Source organism: Podarcis raffonei, chromosome 3, assembly GCF_027172205.1.
Source record: "Podarcis raffonei isolate rPodRaf1 chromosome 3, rPodRaf1.pri, whole genome shotgun sequence".
Taxonomy (NCBI): domain Eukaryota; kingdom Metazoa; phylum Chordata; class Lepidosauria; order Squamata; family Lacertidae; genus Podarcis; species Podarcis raffonei.
Genome location: NC_070604.1, coordinates 65,638,188 through 65,655,479, shown reverse-complemented (window position 1 = coordinate 65,655,479; position 17,292 = coordinate 65,638,188). Strand labels below are relative to the sequence as shown.

The 17,292-nt window shown below is 41.0% G+C and overlaps 1 protein-coding gene across 5 annotated transcripts in view; it reads right to left on the bottom strand.

The window, feature by feature from the left end:
- The window catches only part of UTRN (utrophin), a 316,563-nt gene that overhangs the window by 207,803 nt on the left and 91,468 nt on the right, over positions 1-17,292 (bottom strand). For all 5 annotated transcript variants that reach the window (XM_053382087.1, XM_053382090.1, XM_053382092.1 and 2 more), the window contains exons 29-39: positions 14,675-14,836; positions 14,247-14,375; positions 12,708-12,881; positions 11,987-12,142; positions 10,639-10,809; positions 7,181-7,360; positions 4,810-4,938; positions 4,468-4,638; positions 2,698-2,853; positions 2,145-2,282; positions 887-1,039 (exon numbers count right to left, since the gene is read on the bottom strand). In XM_053382087.1, the coding sequence (XP_053238062.1) occupies positions 887-1,039; positions 2,145-2,282; positions 2,698-2,853; positions 4,468-4,638; positions 4,810-4,938; positions 7,181-7,360; positions 10,639-10,809; positions 11,987-12,142; positions 12,708-12,881; positions 14,247-14,375; positions 14,675-14,836 (1,719 nt within the window). The remainder of the gene's footprint in view (positions 1-886; positions 1,040-2,144; positions 2,283-2,697; positions 2,854-4,467; positions 4,639-4,809; positions 4,939-7,180; positions 7,361-10,638; positions 10,810-11,986; positions 12,143-12,707; positions 12,882-14,246; positions 14,376-14,674; positions 14,837-17,292) is intronic.

Here is a 17,292-nt window from a genome sequence, read left to right as displayed (position 1 = left end):
TTTAGCTGTGTTTAGCCCCTGGGACTGCTAAAGTAAGAAGAAAGAACACTCTGGCCTCATCCATTGGCCAAAGGGACCAAAGTCATCAATTGCTATTCAAGCAGATGAAGAACAAGCTTGCCTGAACTGGATATAAATGCCCTCTCACAGCTCACCACTTTGTTCTGGCTTTGAATAACTAATCTCCCTCCTTCACCTTTTCCCTTTTCTCCTGCCTTTTTACCGTAGTTTATAAACCAAATGACAGGGTCTTTCTCTCATTCTCTCTCTCTCTTCCCCCTCCCCCCCTCTCTCTTTAATATGAGACACATTAGCAGACAATTATCTGAAAAACAAGACTGAAAATATAGTAAATAAAGAAGATCCACTTCTTTCAAGATTTCACATGCTATTGATAAATAATTTATCTGAAATGCAGCAACCTGAATGTAAGTAAATATGCTTTCGAATCTGATCTTTCACTACCCTGTACAGATCTAGCCTCAAAACTCAGTCATAACATTGCTGGATCCACTCACAACTGAATGTGTTAATGGCCAATGTAACATTTCAAAAAGAGATGGCAAGTTCTTGTAGCCCAGTTATAGGAATGTGTCCTCTTCCTTAGTGGGGTCTAAAACATTAAACTCCAGCTAGATGGACAGATCCTCTATCAGCGTCCTTTACCAAAGGGTAAATTTTGTGCAGTGGTCCATTTTAGAATTTATTGACAATTTTATTTTGTCAAAAATATGATGACATTATTGACAAAAAATTTTTTAAAAAAACCCCAACCTGTAGTTACAGTTACAGTACTGGTAGTGAAAGTATATTGGCTAGATGGTCTGTTAGTGTAACTTAAGGGGAAAGTTTTTAAAATATTTTTTTCATAATAAATAAGATCTACCTGCAACCTCCCCTCCTCTTCTGCTTCCTCTGTTCCAGAAAGGCTTCCATCTGTCTCATTGAGCCAGTGCAAATGACTGTCTTGTTCTGTCTTATATTGGGAGAATGAAGGGGAGAGGTCCACCACCTGTCTCCTTTGTAATGACCTAAGTTCCTATAAGCAAAGAATGAAGGGAATATAAAGCAAATGGTTGACAGAAGCAGAAGAAAAGCAGTTGTGTATGTTCAATCACAGATGTTTAGAATCTACAAAAGAAGTGCAAGCTGAAATGGCAAAAGTATTTGTTGACAATTACGACCCCAAACAACATCTGCCAGGGAGCCGGGTTGATATTGCATGCTGCCACAATACCAATTTCTGTCTTAACACAGATTGCCTTATTTGAAAAATAATTCTACCAAGGATCAATTTGCCTATTTCCCAGGGAACCAAATTTAAATGGTTCCCCAATCCTCGGCTGGAGGTGGGGTTCCTTGAAGGCATCTGAGGCAAAACAGGATCTTGCCAGGTTGAAGAAGAGGCTTCTCAAATGCTGAATGGTACATCAGTAATCCAGAAATTAAAAAAAAATGCAACCCCTCTTCTGTCCCACCCCCATTTCCCTTATCACCATGCTGGTGTAAATTAAGTTGTGGCTGGAGGCGGTGGCTAATGCCTACTCAGTTTCTATGGGCCTAATATGGAACTCTCTGGTTCCGTTGGGAAAGATGACAGGGAATTAGAAACAGGGCTCTGCCTTTCATCAGTCGCAGACAAGAATAAAAGAGCTGAACAATTTTACCCAATATTGACATTTTTTTTAATATGGAGGCAATTGCAGATCTAATTGGCCCCGATTCCTCACCCAGTTTCAATAGCACATGCACCTATAAGCATATTTTCTTTCTTCCATTGAAAGTGGGTGAAGAGCTTACTCAGAAGATCAAATTCATACAGAAGAATAACTGTGTGCAGAGAGTACTGGGTTTTGGGCAGAACTAAAATATTTAATGAACAATTCATCCATTTACCCATCCTAGTTTCAGGGTGACGAGAGAAAAGATTCCAATATATCAGAAGTGGAAAGCCATGTGCACCTGGGTTGAAAAGACATCTGTGTCAATGAAATGAAAAATCAGAAGTTGGGCATGGGTGCGTGCATGAGAGTTACAGAGTTTTCTGATGCAGGCAGGCACCTGTTGCTTGGGAGAGAGGAAACTATACTGCAGATGTCTATCCTATTGGATGGGTGGGTGGAGGGAGAACACAATAGCTTCACCTTAGCGCTGCTTTGCCTGGTCTGCAGAAGCAGAAGCTGCAAACGAATTCTCTCATGCCTGCTCTCTTCCATTGGCTGTTGCAGTAGCTTTTCACCTTTTTGTAGAACATCCTCAATTTGAGCCCTCTCTTCATCCAACTAAAATGATAACAGCACAAAAACACTAAATGATACTTTAAGGGAAAATATTTCCTCTCCTCCCAAGATGAATATAACAGGCAGTATTCAACAACAAAAAATATGCCTGAACAAAACAACTTCCACTTGCGTAATGGGACTCTTCCTTCTCCCAACCACATCCACCCTACACCTTCCCAAAATCTGCTCTAGAAGGTTGGGGGAATCCCCAGGAAAGATTTAGGGGGTGCAGAGGGGGAGGAAAGGATGTAAAGTCCCTTTCTGCAGCAGAATTCATTCCGCTCGCGTAAGTGCTACACTGAACACAACCCAGTATCTGTGAAGAGAAACATGCATAAAAATGTACAGAAGAATAGCTGAAAATATGTTTAATAAAGGCAAGTGCAATAATCTGTTTCATTCTAATCTCACACACCTTTTCATCATCTTCCTTTGATTCCATGTGTTTCTCTACAACCTTCAGCATATCCTGTAACTCACTTTCGAATTTATCAATGTCTGCAGAATCCACTGCAATTCCATGGGTCCCTTGCTTGACAAACACTTTATGAGCCTCCTGACTGAAAAGCATCTGATGGCAAATGGGAAGACAAAAAACACACATTGATTAATGCCTAAATAACTGCATCAGTAAAGTTGCACATGAACATCACGTTCAGAATCAGATTTTGCCGTGTAGGAGAACTTTGGCTACATATTATCCTGTTTCACTGGCTCAGTTGAAAAATGAAAAATACTAAGCTGCACCTAAGAACGCAGAATAAGGCTGAGAGTGATAAACTGATTCGCATTCCCAGAGATCCAGGCTAAGGAAATGCCTAGTCATGAGTAACTGGGATGCTCAAGACCTAGCTTATATGCTTTTGGAGAGTTGGAGGCATATCCAAAGTCAACGGGTGATATCCAGTTGTAACAGCCTGTTCAAGGAACAGCCATTCTGCAAGTGGGAGCCTCATTCTTAGCGCACTGCAACAGCCGTATTCTGTAAAAGATGTTGTGAAATCCTTAGCACAACCACTATTATTATGATACTTGGTGACAGTTAAGCTTGTGTGATACTGCTTGTTCAAGAACAAGTTCTCAATCATCTTGTGCTAATGTTATGTTGGATCTCAAGCTTAGTCTTATGTACCCTTTCTACTAGACTGGTAGTATTTTGTAAATTAAATGCATGTGTGCTTTTTAAAAGAAGAACACCCAAGAATTATTACTTAAACAATATATCTTGTCAGGAGCAAGCAGATATTTGTTTGTCAATGTGCAGCAATGTACAGTCATACCTCGGGTTGAATATGCTTCATGTTGAGCATGTTCGAGTTGCGCTCCACGGCAACCTGGAAGTAATGGAGCACATTACTTCCGGGTTTTGCCACTTACACATGCACAGATGCTAAAAATGACATCACACGCATGTGCAGAAGCGGCGAAAAGCGAGGCATGCGTGCGCAGATGTGCCGTCGCTAGTTACGTTTGCTTCTGGACGCGAACGGGGCTCCGGAACGGATCCCGTTCACATCCCGAGATACCACTGTACTATCTTTCTCTAAGTTATCATCAAAGTTCTCCGCAGCCAAAAAAAAAAAAAAGATCATAATCAACCAGCTCATCAATAAAATACTAAGAAGCAGCTTCCCTACCACATACACTTCTTATCAAAACAGGAGTTTGCACCTACCTGAGATCTAAAAATAACTAAGTAGCATTCATTCCACCAAAGCATTAAGAACTGTTCAAGGATCTTAAGGGGAATGTAAGTGTGCAAAATCCCGTCAATATGGGCACATTACCCAAGAGCTGTTAGGGATTATGCCTACTGACCAGGAAATGTGCATAATTCCATCTTCATGGAAGGATTATGTGCACAGTCTCCATGAGGCCTGGTGAATGTCCACAATGGCCTGTTGTTTGCACCTCAGCTGCTTCTTTCTCTGAAATATGCACATTCTCTGTGGCCTTTTGGGGTTTATGTATACTGACCAGGAAATGTGCACAATTTCCTTGTCATGGAAGGGTTGTGTGCACATTCTCCATGAGACCCGGTGAGTGTACACACTGGCGGGTTGATATGCACATTAACTGCTCAACTTACATTCCCCTTAACATATGGACTTCAAAATGGGAAGAAATCAATGCTTTGGGATCATGAAGCAACATCCTTGTTTTGCACAACATCTTCCATCCTCACCTTAGCACTTCTGATGTGCTGTGATACCTTCTCAAAGTTCCTGTTCAGTTCAGCCAGCTTCGGCTCTACCAGCTCACGGCATGACACACCACGGCCATTCATCAGCATAATAGCTTGGTCACGCACATTATCTACTCTGAGACTAACATCATCCAATTCTGATGTTAGACGCTGAGAAGAGGGGAAAAACAGCACAAGCTTAGTGTTCAGTACACAGCAGGATAAAACAGGGTGGGAGTGTAGCAAGAGAGTTATCAACCAAGAGATTTGGCGGAGTTTCATTTGGAACCAAAATATACTATTACTGTATAAGCCATGTCAGTAAGAGATTAGGTTTGCCACCTTCACTGTCTCTTCTTTCTTGCTGGCTGGCTTTTTCTCAATCTCATCCAACAGGGCTTCAGCTTGGTACAGCCAAGTACTTATGTGGGCGACATTCTCATCAAAAATCTCCAGTTGACTTTGGTGATTCTGGACAGCAAAGACAAGGATAAATCAATGAAAGAAATACCTAGAGAATGATCAATAAAATGAAAAAATGCTGCATATTAACAGGAAACACTTAGCAATAGATAGTCATCACTACGTTTATTTAGATTTCTGGCCCACTCCATGCCAAGACCTCTGGACAGTTTACAATAAATTTGCATACTCAATTCAAAAAGAAAATTAGACTAAAATTTAGAAGGTATTAAATCCGCACCCTATCCCCTTTTGCACTATTTTCTATCTCCTGCATCCATATTTTTGCTACAGGATAAAGCCTGCCCGGGCCCACTTCACCTCTCCCTAAGAACATACTTCCGAAAAGAGCATTGAAAATATGCAGCATTCATATCCCCACATCATAACAGGGTTTAATAGCCAATGAGTAAACCAGTATGCTCAAACACATAACAAATCCTTAACATATTCAAACAACGCTGCTCATTATAGATTGCTTTCTGTCAATTTTACATGAATGATTCTTTCACTGATAAAAGAATACATGGTTGTGAAATTGGATTTCCAAAAGTTCTTGATTTTTAAAGAATTGGTTTATTCTGATAGTAACACTTTATAGCAAAGGTTTTCAGATTGCAAAAGTATAGAGAAAGAAGCAAAGGTAGCAACTTTTAAAGCACTGGTGAAATTCTGCAGTGTGTTCACCTTATGCTTTGATTCAACATAAATTCTGAGGTTACCAGCACATGAACAATAGTGGCTAAACTATACATGTCCTGGAAAGGGTGAAGTGCCGTACAGCTTAAGCTGATAACAGGCATCCCCACAGAGATCTCCTGAGCTTCCAGTGATGGATCAAGGAGCACCCCCAAACTATAAACTTGTTCCTTCAGCAGAGTACAACCCTATCCAGAACCAGTAAACTCCCCAACTCCTGTACCTGGGAGCCACTCACCACAGTCCCCCATCTTACTAGGATTCAGTCTCAGTTTGTTGCCCTTCATTCAGCCCATCACTGCATCCAGGCACCAGTTTAAAACAGCCACAGCCTTTCCTGATTCAGGTGTAACAGAAATAGAGCTGGGCGTCATCGGCAATCTGATGGCACTGTGCCCCAAATCTCCCAATTACCACTCACAGCAGCTTCTTATAGATATTGAACAGCACTGGGAACACATGGTGAGAAGGCTATCATAATATACCTTATTGCCCTGAAGCAATGAACAGCACAATTGGCAGGAGTCTGGCACATAATTCCCCCAATGCTATTCTATAAACCTGGCCCCATAGTTCCATCAGTCCCCCACTCATGAAGATGGTCTAGGAGGATACTGCAGTATCAAAAGCCACTGAGAGATCAAGCAAGAGCAACAAGATCACATTTCCCCTATTCCCTGTAATGTATCAGGGAGACCAAGGGTGATTTTGGAAAGATCCCGAGAAAGATTTTTACTTTTTTAAACCTTCAGATGTTTGTTTGAATGCATATCCTCACAGATACCCATCCCCCCTTCAGAACTTCCCACATGGAAGGGAAACATCTGAATGAAGATTCTAAGCACTGGAATTTTCCCATGATCTGAACTTCTGCCTTGTCTTCCTCTCATTCCAGAAATGGGAACTGGTGCATATAGTGAAGTTTGAGGTGGGGATCATATGCAAAACGCCTCCCACCTCATTAATCCTACACATATTCAGGCAAATGTCTGAAGAGGGCTTCAGAGATGTTATAGATGACCAGTCTCGATGGTGAATGACTTCAAATCAGGGAGATGACAGATAAATAGATAACTCACAACAGAGATCAGAGAGGACACAAGAATGAATTAAACTGCCATGGGTGCGTTAGATTCTCTTAATATTTTCTTTGGGATTATGGTTACAACATAATTCGTGTCAAAAAGTAAAGGCTATTAAAACTGGCTGTTTAGATAGCAAGAATCTTACAAAGTTCAGGTAGGCACATTTTAAACTGAGCGAAATGATCTTCTAAAATTCATGACACATTTTAAAATTATATTGGCCCCTCACCTTTCTTATTAAGTAACTTCAATCCTAAATCTACCGGGCATGCTGATATCTTCTCTCTTCACAGGAATTTCTATGCTTTGTGACAGTACACACGGTGAGGCGGCTATCATAATGTACCTTATTCTGCTGAAGCTAATTACACTTTGGAAATCTTAATGTCAGACAGATAACTCGGCTAAAAAAAAAATATTTTTAAAGGCAGCAAATATTGTAATGTAAAAATTGCATATAAGCTTACCAAAAGTGTATTGCACCAATCTTCCGTCCAAGTTCGGACTCTACTCCATCCAGCATTAAGAACACAGAGCTTTTCCTCCAAAGTCGTCTCACTGCCTTCCACTAAGGTCTGAAGTACAGCGCTACTCTCTGTTACACTGTTAAGATCAACCTTCTTCCTTTCCAGTTCTCTCAGCACATTCTAAAAGGCAACAGAAACTATTAACGGAACCAAATTCTTCATGATTGCAAAGTCAAAGATGGCATCAAATGCATTCATAGCATATGACCATGTTTCTAATTTGACCACCTTGCCTTTTCATATCATGTAAGGCACTTACCAGCCAACTGCATATCTGCCCAAATGAACACGGGGTATTCTAACATTGACAGCGATATTTGCACGCATTGTAGAATTTTCATAGAAGTTCTAGCAGCATGAAAATTCTCCTTCAATAAAAGGCAGTTGAAGCATTGTGAAGTTATTGGGACCATTTGACAGTTCTGCATTTCTGTGATCATACAGAGTAATGGACAGGGCTGACCCACCCATGAGGCAAGGTGAGGTGACCATCTCAGGTAGCAGGATCCACAGGGGTAACAGATCCCAATGTACATATTTATTCCCCCACTCTGCCCTTGTTCCTAATATCAATAATAAATAATAATAATAATAATAATAATAATAATAATAATAATAATAATATATTATTTCTACCCCGCCCATCTGGCTGGGTTTCCCCAGCCACTCTGGGTGGCTTCCAACAGAACACTAAATTACAATAACCTATTAAACATTAAAAGCTTCCCTAAACAGGGCTGCCTTCAGATGTCTTCTAAAAGTTTGGTAGTTATTTTTCTCTTTGACATCTGGTGGGAGGGCGTTCCACAGGGCGGGTGCCACTACCGAGAAGGCCCTCTGCCTAGTTCCCTGTAACTTGGCTTCTCGGAGCGAGGGAACCACCAGAAGGCCCTCGGCGCTGGACCTCAGTGTCCGGGCAGAACGATGGAGGTGGAGACGCTCCTTCGAGTATACTGGATCGAGGCCGTTTAGGGCTTTAAAGGTCAGCACCAACACTTTGAATTGTGCTCGGAAACATACTGGGAGACGGTGTAGGTCTTTCAAGACCGGTGTTATATGGTCTAGTGGGAAGAGGGATGTCATTTTGTGGTTTCTCTCAGGTGCCAAAATGTCTTGGGCAGCCCCTGCTACCTGAAATTAGCTACTGTTGGGAAATGAAGTTGTAATTTTTAAGACAACTTATATCTTCCTCTTGCCTTTATCAAATTTGATTTTATTAGATTCTGCCATTTATTTTATTATGCAATTACTCCATGTTCCAGTTCCATTTGTTATTTCATAAAGTTTCTTGTTCTGCATGTGGGGAACTATATATCTATCTATTATGGAGCAATTCAAACTACTTTTTGTCTGCATGTGTGCATGTACTTTTCATGAAGTGGAGGGAACCTTATGTAATTCTTCCCACTATAATATACATTTTTTTTATAATAGTATGTGCGCAAGCACTTGTTAATTAATAAAGTAGTGCCTTTTCTCTAAATCACTGTGGAGCACAGAGGATATTGCAACATTTCAAATACATTACACTGAAACATTTAAATACTACTAATCATATTGAAGTATGTTGTATACAGATAGTAAAAAGGTCCTCAGATCACAATTATTTGTAGCCATTTTAACATAAGAAGGATTTGTGCAGTTTTCTTGCACGACAAGAAATTATACTGTTCCATTTTTAACATCAATCCTCAGAACACAATACTCCTCCTTGTAGGCTAATGACTTTTTGCACTCAATTAGGCAAATAATTGACTAACCATGACATTCTCTAAAATAGCAATCAATAATTAAAACAAGCAATTAAATTCAAAAAGCCAAGAACTGTATTACGTTATGGAAAATGAAACACATTGGTGAGTCTTGGATCTAATACACCTTTTTTTGGCTGGCACAATTCAGCTTTTAGAGAAAAGATTTTTTTTAAAAAATGTCTATAATAAGGCAATCAAATTTAAAAGATAGTTTAAGGTTTTAAATTATCCATGCCAGCTTGGGAAAAAGCAGTAAAAGAAGCATAGACACAATATATGCTTAAATATATGCTCAGAACTAAGTATTGGGGAGAAATTTGGAACAAATTATGATATTTGTGTAGTTAGCTACTTGGTTGATTTTTTAAATAGGTTAAAAAAAATCTTTATATAGCTATTTTAACCACTTTAATCCATCACTGAGGGAATTTATCATGTAAGAGATAGCAAATATTAAGTGTTGCTGCTGTGGAATTATAGAGATTAGCTCCTCCAATGCGGTTTTGTATAGTGGTTACAGATCTAATAGCTAATTCTTCAACATTTTAAATAATTTTCTTTGAGCAACAGCCAACAAAAAGGCTTATATTACTAAACTCTAACTTATCCTAGAAGAACAGACAGAGGTGAAGATAGGGGTTGGCAAAAACAGCACCCGACGAGAACACAGGCCCAGGTGGAGTGCAAAAAATCACCATTCAGACTATGAAGTGTATGGTGTATATGTGTGTGGTGCCACACCTCCGCTGTTGCAGCAAGATCAAATGCAGAAGCCTCCCATCCTTCTCACACCATGGCAAAATTATGGGGGGGGGTCAATACAGCTCCTCGCCAGGGGCAGAAGAGACCCTTGGTACACCTCTGAGAACAGAGGATAAACACTACCCACTCACAATAATCATGTACCATATGCAATGTTTTTAGAATCTAATGCTGGAAGAAAATGCCTAAGATTTTCCTATTTATAATCAGCAATGCATAGTTGACCACCATTTGCATAGCAGAAAATTCTGCTTGAAAAGCATGCGTCAATTTTTCTTCATCAGCTTAATGTAAACCAGGAAAAAGTTGCACTATGGACTAAGTATTGAACCAGCAAAAAGCAGCACAACAATTCCTTCTAGTGCAACAGGACTTTCCACCTTTCCTTCCCCTGGCCCCCAGCTCTCTGGTGCCCTCCCCAAATTTGCTCTGGGTGGCCCAGAGACCACCATCCCCCGCAAGAACAGTGGGGGGGGCCGGTTGTTCCATCAGGCAAGCTGAACATGGGGGGATGAGGACAGATTGTTCCATCAGGGAAATAGAAAAGGAGAAAAACTATTAAATAAATTATTTGGAAGCACTATGAGCCTTGCAGCTGGGTTGCTATTGACACTGCAGCAAAAATTAAGGCAACAGTAGCTTCACAAGTGAACTAGAGGGACAGAATTATGTTGGTGCTTCTACATAGTCTGGAAATTTCTAGCGCTTATATAATTTGTTTAATTTATATACAAGACTTCAAGATGGGCTACTCATTAGAAAGTTCATTTTTGTTAACAGTTGCTCCAAAGATGAAATAGAAACAATTGTCTCTGTTTTGTTTTCGGTTTTTAAATCACAAAGGAATACAAAGGAGAAAGGACAAGATACAGTTTTTCTTACTTTAGCCCATGCGATTTCAGTGTCCAGATCAGTGAGCAAATTCTCTGAGGTGGACTTGTGCACTAACTCAGCCTCCGTAGCCTCTAGCCATTTCGACAAGGAAAGAGAGACTTCCTTGAGCTTACATGACAGCTGCAATGCCTGCTCCAAATCTTGCTTCCCTTCAGTGACCTGCATAAGAAACCCAGCATGTAAAAACAGAAATAAGGAGTTCTGCTTCTTCAATAAGAAATACGTAGCAGTGAAAGTAATTGGCAACACCCAGGTGGTATTTTTATAAAAGGTCATACTAAGAAAAAAGAAAAAAGGGATCCAGAGGGGATCCTGGAAATGACACGCTGCTTAGCTCAGGAAAACTGGTGGAAAGTATAGGTAAGGTAAAAGTAAAGGACCCCTGGACGGTTAAGTCCAGTCAAAGGCAACTATGGGGTTGCGGTGCTCATCTCACTTTCAGGCCAAGAGAGCTGGCGTTTGTCCACAGACAGCTTTCCGGGTTATGTGGCCAGCATGACTAAACCGCTTCTGGCACAACGGGACACCGTGATGGAAACCAGAGTGCATGGAAATGCCATTTACCTTCCTGCCGCAGTGGTACCTATTTATCTACTTGCACTGGCATGCTTTCAAACTGCTGGGTTGGCAGGAGCTGGGACAGAGCAATGGGAGCTCACCCCGTTGTGGGGATTCGAACCGCCAACCTTCCGATCGGCAAACTCAAGAGGCTCAGTGGGTTAGACCACAGTGCCACCCGCGTCCCTAGTTTAATGTCCCTGCTTAGCTTAATGTCTGGCACAGAAAAACTGGTGGAAAGTATATTTAAACATAAAGTAACCAATCCTATAGAACAGCAAGCTGAAGTAGGCTTCTGCAACAGCAAATTTTGTCTCGCTAATCTATTAAGAGTTCTTTGAGAGTGTCAACAAAGCATATAGAAAGAGGTGATCCAGCTTGCTAGACAGAGCATCCAAGGTGGCTTACAATTTAGATTATACATCACAATGAGGTACTGAAGAACGAACAGTTCAGAAAGAGAGCAAAACTAAAACATTTGAAGATGCAGTGTGCAAAGTTAAAACAACCCAAAAGCCTTAAAAAATAAAATGCACTGACCATTTATATAAAAAACAAAAAGAAGGAAGCCTGCCATGGTTTCCCAAGGAAGAGCTTTTTACAATCTTAAAACCATTACAGAAAAGACCCTATATGTGTCCCAGGCAACAGTACCTCTGAAGGCAAAAAATCAAAGAGCAAGGCCTCTAATGGTCATAAGGGTAGTCAGATTCATGTGGCAGAAGACTGTCCTCAAATAGCCTGGCCCCAAAGCCCAAAAGCAGCACACAACTCTTACCTGTGCACCCAGATCATTGTATAGAAACTTCAATGCTGTCAGTTGTTCATCCATGCTCTTAGGGTTATCTGTTTGTTGTTTCTGTACAATTTGCCTTCCTGTTTTGATTACAGTTTCCACTTCAAGCTTTACTTCACTGAGAGTCTTGTAGAGTTTCTAGAGCCAGAATGAGTTACACATTTGTTACCGTTTAACGTCTCAAGGCTTGTCTGTTTCTGTTTCCAAATAATGGTTAAACTTGTTCATGTCATATTACTTCTTGAAAGCAGGTCAGACATAACAATGCATCAATTCAAACATCCTGACATAACAAATGTTTCATCCAGAGTTTTAAGAAATAGATGTTTGGGGTTTTTTGCTTTAATGCTAAATATGACAAAGATAAAATTATGTTATGTACACTGCATCAAAATTGTCTCTAGGTACCATTAAAGTGAAAAGTTAAGTAAGCTTCCCTTAGAACTATTTTGATAATATGAAAGTGTTACGTTCTTTTGATAATTCAATCTAGGTATAAGAACCAAATCACTTAAAAAGAATTGTTCCTTTTATCCAAGCTTTCCACCAAATCTGTGGATATGCTTCTATAGAAGGATATCTTTGGTAGGAGTCTTCATTTCAGTTGAGACACAGAAGCAAAGTATCTTAAATCTTCATGACCTCATGGATATAATATGGAGGGAGAGGAAAGTAGGAAAGTGCAGCCAAAATTCTGTATTACCATGCACTTATCGAAGTGAGACTGAATTACATCTGGGTCAATATCCTTCACATCCAAGACATGGAGCTCAGCCTTTACACTGTCCAGAACCCGTTTACAATCCAGCATACGTTGCTCAAAGTTCGCTGGTTTCTGGAAAAGCTGATACTTTGTGGATACCTCCCGCAGTTTCCTCTGTTTATAAAAGAAGGCAACAATATCAAACTGTGACCAGAAAGAAACCCCCAAGAGGTTTCAACAACCCTTCTCCTCCATCTCATTGCTTAGACCATGCAGCACGTCTTCCAGATACCTATCCTAGTTTCTTGTACAGTCTTGAGCCTAGAACAGGATGCTTGTCCTTATCTTCAAAGGACTCCAGATTCTCATGCCCTTATCACATGTCTCTGCTCTTAAACCTCAATACATCTCTACCTGTGACTGTCACTCCTCCAGCAAAACCCTCAGCTATCCAAGGTCTCCTGCTCCCTCAAATGATTTCATCCTTTCTCCCAATATGCGAGAAATACCTCTTATGTCTAATATGACCCACAGGAAGCTGCCTTATACTGAATTAGTTGTCTACAAAGACAACTACAAAGACAACAAAGTTCCCTAGTTCCCATGCTAGGGGTCCAGCCTGGCAAGCCATGAGAAGTGGCCCATCAGTTCCCCACCAGCCTGGGCTTATCACCAAGTCTCAAAGGTATTGTGCTCAGTGTTCAGGATAAAACCCTTTGCCTATTCTTTAGAAATTGTTCCAAGCTAATTAGGTTTTATGTAGACTTATTGTGTAATTTACAATGTAATATGCTGTATGCAGGCTAGTCCTGTCCCAGGGTCAGGCTTTAGTAATATGGCACTCTGAGCAAGGACAAAATTCGGCACACACTCCCAACTTTGAGTAAGTACACATATAAATATAGGTATGATGTTGATGATGTTGATGATGCACCCTCTTAGCTCTGTGCCCTGTGGAGAAGAACTGCCCACACCACCCTAAATCCAGCACTGCCAGTGCTTTACACTCAGAAGCTATATGTATTGTGCACTGATTCCTGTTGTACATGAATAAAGTGCGTAGCCTTCACCCATAAGTGCACTTACCGCCCCCGAATCACAAAGAAAGCTGCCTTTTGTCAGAACACATCCTGCATACGAATTCTGAAATAATTCAGATCATGCTTTATTTCTACAACTAGCAGTGTCAACCTCCCATTTTATTTTTGGAGCTGTTCCAATGACAACAAATGTATTGAAATTTAGAAGTCAGATGAACAGATAATCTAAACAAACTTCTAAGATGCCCTTCATCCACTGGATCTCAGAGTGATTTTCTAATGATTAATAGAACAATTAATATTGAAAAGCCGCATCCACACAAATCAAAGATGCACAAGAAATTTATAAAGCAACAAAATTATTTATCTATTAAACTTCTGCAAATCAAATTCAAGTAGCAGGACTCATGTTTATCATCCACAGATGCCCTCTTCATTTTTTACTTATGCGGTCAGTTACACTCAGTTCTGGTCACCGACAAATGCTTGTGATATTTACCTGCAAGGCATCCAATTGAGACCCACTACGAGGAGATCTGCATTCTGGGGAGGCTGGCATCAACGACCGCACGTTCTTTTTTAGCTCTTCCAAGGTGGATTCATGAGCAGCAATTTCAGTTTGGATTTTCTGCCAAGTCGTTATTGGAAAGGCAAAAAACAGTACATGGCAGATATCAGCCTTACTAGCAATAAATCACACCACAGAAGTCTATTATGAGTGCTACAGTGTCAACATCAGTCATGCTGGCTTTGATGATAGGCTCCTTCTTTCAAAGTCATTAGCCGTATTACAGCAGGTACTCCAATGTGTCCGCCTACACACACATACACAGCTAAATTATACGGCACAGATTCCTTTCAAGAAGCAATCTATCATCATCCTACACCCAAAAATCCTGCGTGGCAACAAAAGTCTACTGAAAATACCTGTGCCTCCTGTGGCATTTGGAAGGCATCTATTCTGTCGGTCAAGTACGAAGTTAGCTGTCTATCCAGATCCTTCAAGCTCTCTTGTAGGACTTGCAACATGTGCTCGGTTTCCCGCATTGTCTGAAGCTGCTGTTCCAAGCAAATCTGTCTGCTCACTGCCTGAATTTTGAAGCAAAAGAGTAAGTTGCACAGCATGATTACTTTTGAATTTGAACACAGAAAAATATGAATATGAAATAAAATGAGAACTGCAATTTCCTTTCTTGCTGACAAGGGCTGCAATTTAAGCACTGAATTTTTCAAGATTATGAACCACTCCTAACAGAAGAGCGCTTAATTCAGAGATCCTTAACATGGGAAGCCCAAACAAAGATGTACATGATTATGTTCCCCCATCAGCATCATTCATCTCAACATACGCAAGAATGGCATGGTTGGAGGCACAGCTTGAACTCTCTAGGGAATTCTATCAATCATTTCCTACTATAACGTGTTTATAAAGGCTGCCAACATGGATGGCTTTTCCCCAGAGAAAACCCACTCCATACAGCTGAACCGGAACAAATGGCAAATGAGTTTTCCGTGGATTGACGTTTGCTCCAAGTCAGCAGTAAAGAGCGGATTTTCCAAAGGAAAGTGGTAGGACAAACAGAAAACCGCTTGGACCTGTGCCTAGTGTTTAAGCAAAGTGTGGACAAGCCCAAATCCATTAAGAAAAAGGTGATCAATGGATACTCGTGATGATGGATGTGTGTACCACCTCTGGTACAGTGGTACCTTGGTTTACGAACTTAATCCATTCCAGAAGTCAGTTCTTAAACCGAAACTGTTCTTAAACCGAGGCACGCTTTCCCTAATGAGGCCTCCCGCCGCCGGTGCCCTTCCACCATTTGGCTTCCATTCTTAGACCGAGGTAAAGTTCACAAACCGAAACACTACTACCGGTTTTGCAGAGTTCATAAAGCGAACAGGGCTGTTCTTAAACCGATGTACCACTGCATAATTAGTGTGCCTTTGAATGCCAGTTGCCACAAAACACAAGAGAAGAGACTACTATTACACTAATGTCCTGCTTGTGGGCTATCCATAGGCATCTGGTTGGCCTGAGAAAACAGGATGCTAGACTAGAGGAGTGCTTGATTTGATCCAGCAGGGTTTTTCTTATGTTCTTTTCATTGTTGTTCTTAGAACATTACTGCTGAAATTCATTTTATTCAGCGCTCTCTCTCTCTCTCTCTCTCTCTCTCTCTCCTCTTAGGCAAGATCCCTTGGGTCTTAAACATTCCTAATGCTTTCACAATCACACACTTCAAAGGTCAGGGAGCAGGTCGCACTCAAAAACAGAGGTTAAGTGGTTCTTTTAAAACCACTTGGCCATATCAGTCATCAGAACAGATGTGAGTGAATAGAGTAAGGCAATATGCAATGGAAATGTGATCAGAACTGAAAGCTGCTGCAAAGGGAGTCCCTTGCTCAAAAGAATAGCTGTGGCTCCACCAAGATAGCATAAATTCACTGTATGGCAGTATAACTAATAGTTGAGACAAGTGTCCCTATAAGTAGAACTCCATTTGCTGTGCACACCCACTAGAAGAGGGGCAAGGTCATTTTTGCAGAAACCCGTATCCTCTGAAAAGCTGCAGGGGAGGTTGGATGGGAACTGCAGGTAGAAGAGGGAAGTGGCAAAATCACCCCCTCTTCCTCCAGTGAGACTCTTCAGCAGATCTCAGTGTATTCCATGAACAGAGGGAGTCCCTCCCTCAAAAAGTAGAAGGGACCTTTTGGATCCAACCCTGTGTTACACATTGCTGGTAGCATCCTGCTAATCTCTAAAATGAACCTGAGTCACCAATCCAGTTCTTAATCTGTTTTGTGATTTTCAGAATTAATCTAGTTAACCGTTAATACACTTCAACTAATATTCTGCTAATATTGCCAACAAAGGTCTGTATAGTTAAAGCCATGGTCTTCCCAGTAGTGATGTATGGAAGTGAGAGCTGGACCATAAAGAAGGCTCTTCGCCGAAGAATTGATGCTTTTGAATTATGGTGCTGGAGGAGACTCTTGAGAGTCCCATCGACTGCAAGAAGATCAAACCTCTCCATTCTTAAGGAAATCAGCCCTGAGTGCTCACTGGAAGGACAGATCCTGAAGCTGAGGCTCCAATACTTTGGCCACCTCATGAGAAGAGAAGACTCCCTGGAAAAGACCCCGATGTTGGGAAAGATTGAGGGCACAAGGAGAAGGGGACAGCAGAGGACGAGATGGTTGGACAGTGTTCTCGAAGCTACCAGCATGAGTTTGACCAAACTGCGGGAGGCAGTGGAAGACAGGAGTGCCTGGTGTGCTCTGGTCCATGGGGTCAAGAAGAGTCGGACATGACTAAACGACTAAACAACAACAACAAATATTCCGCTTACAGAAAGGTTTTCTTCCCTTTTGCACAAAAGCTTATGGGAACATTCTCACAGTCTTTTTCCCCCTTGCTTTGCATCTTACTTATGATGGCAAAACATTAGTTTACATATTGCCTCTTACTGATTTTTAGAAGCATGGAAGGAGTCCATTTATAAATCAACAATATCATCTTTTGTTCTGCCCTGCACAGTGGATTG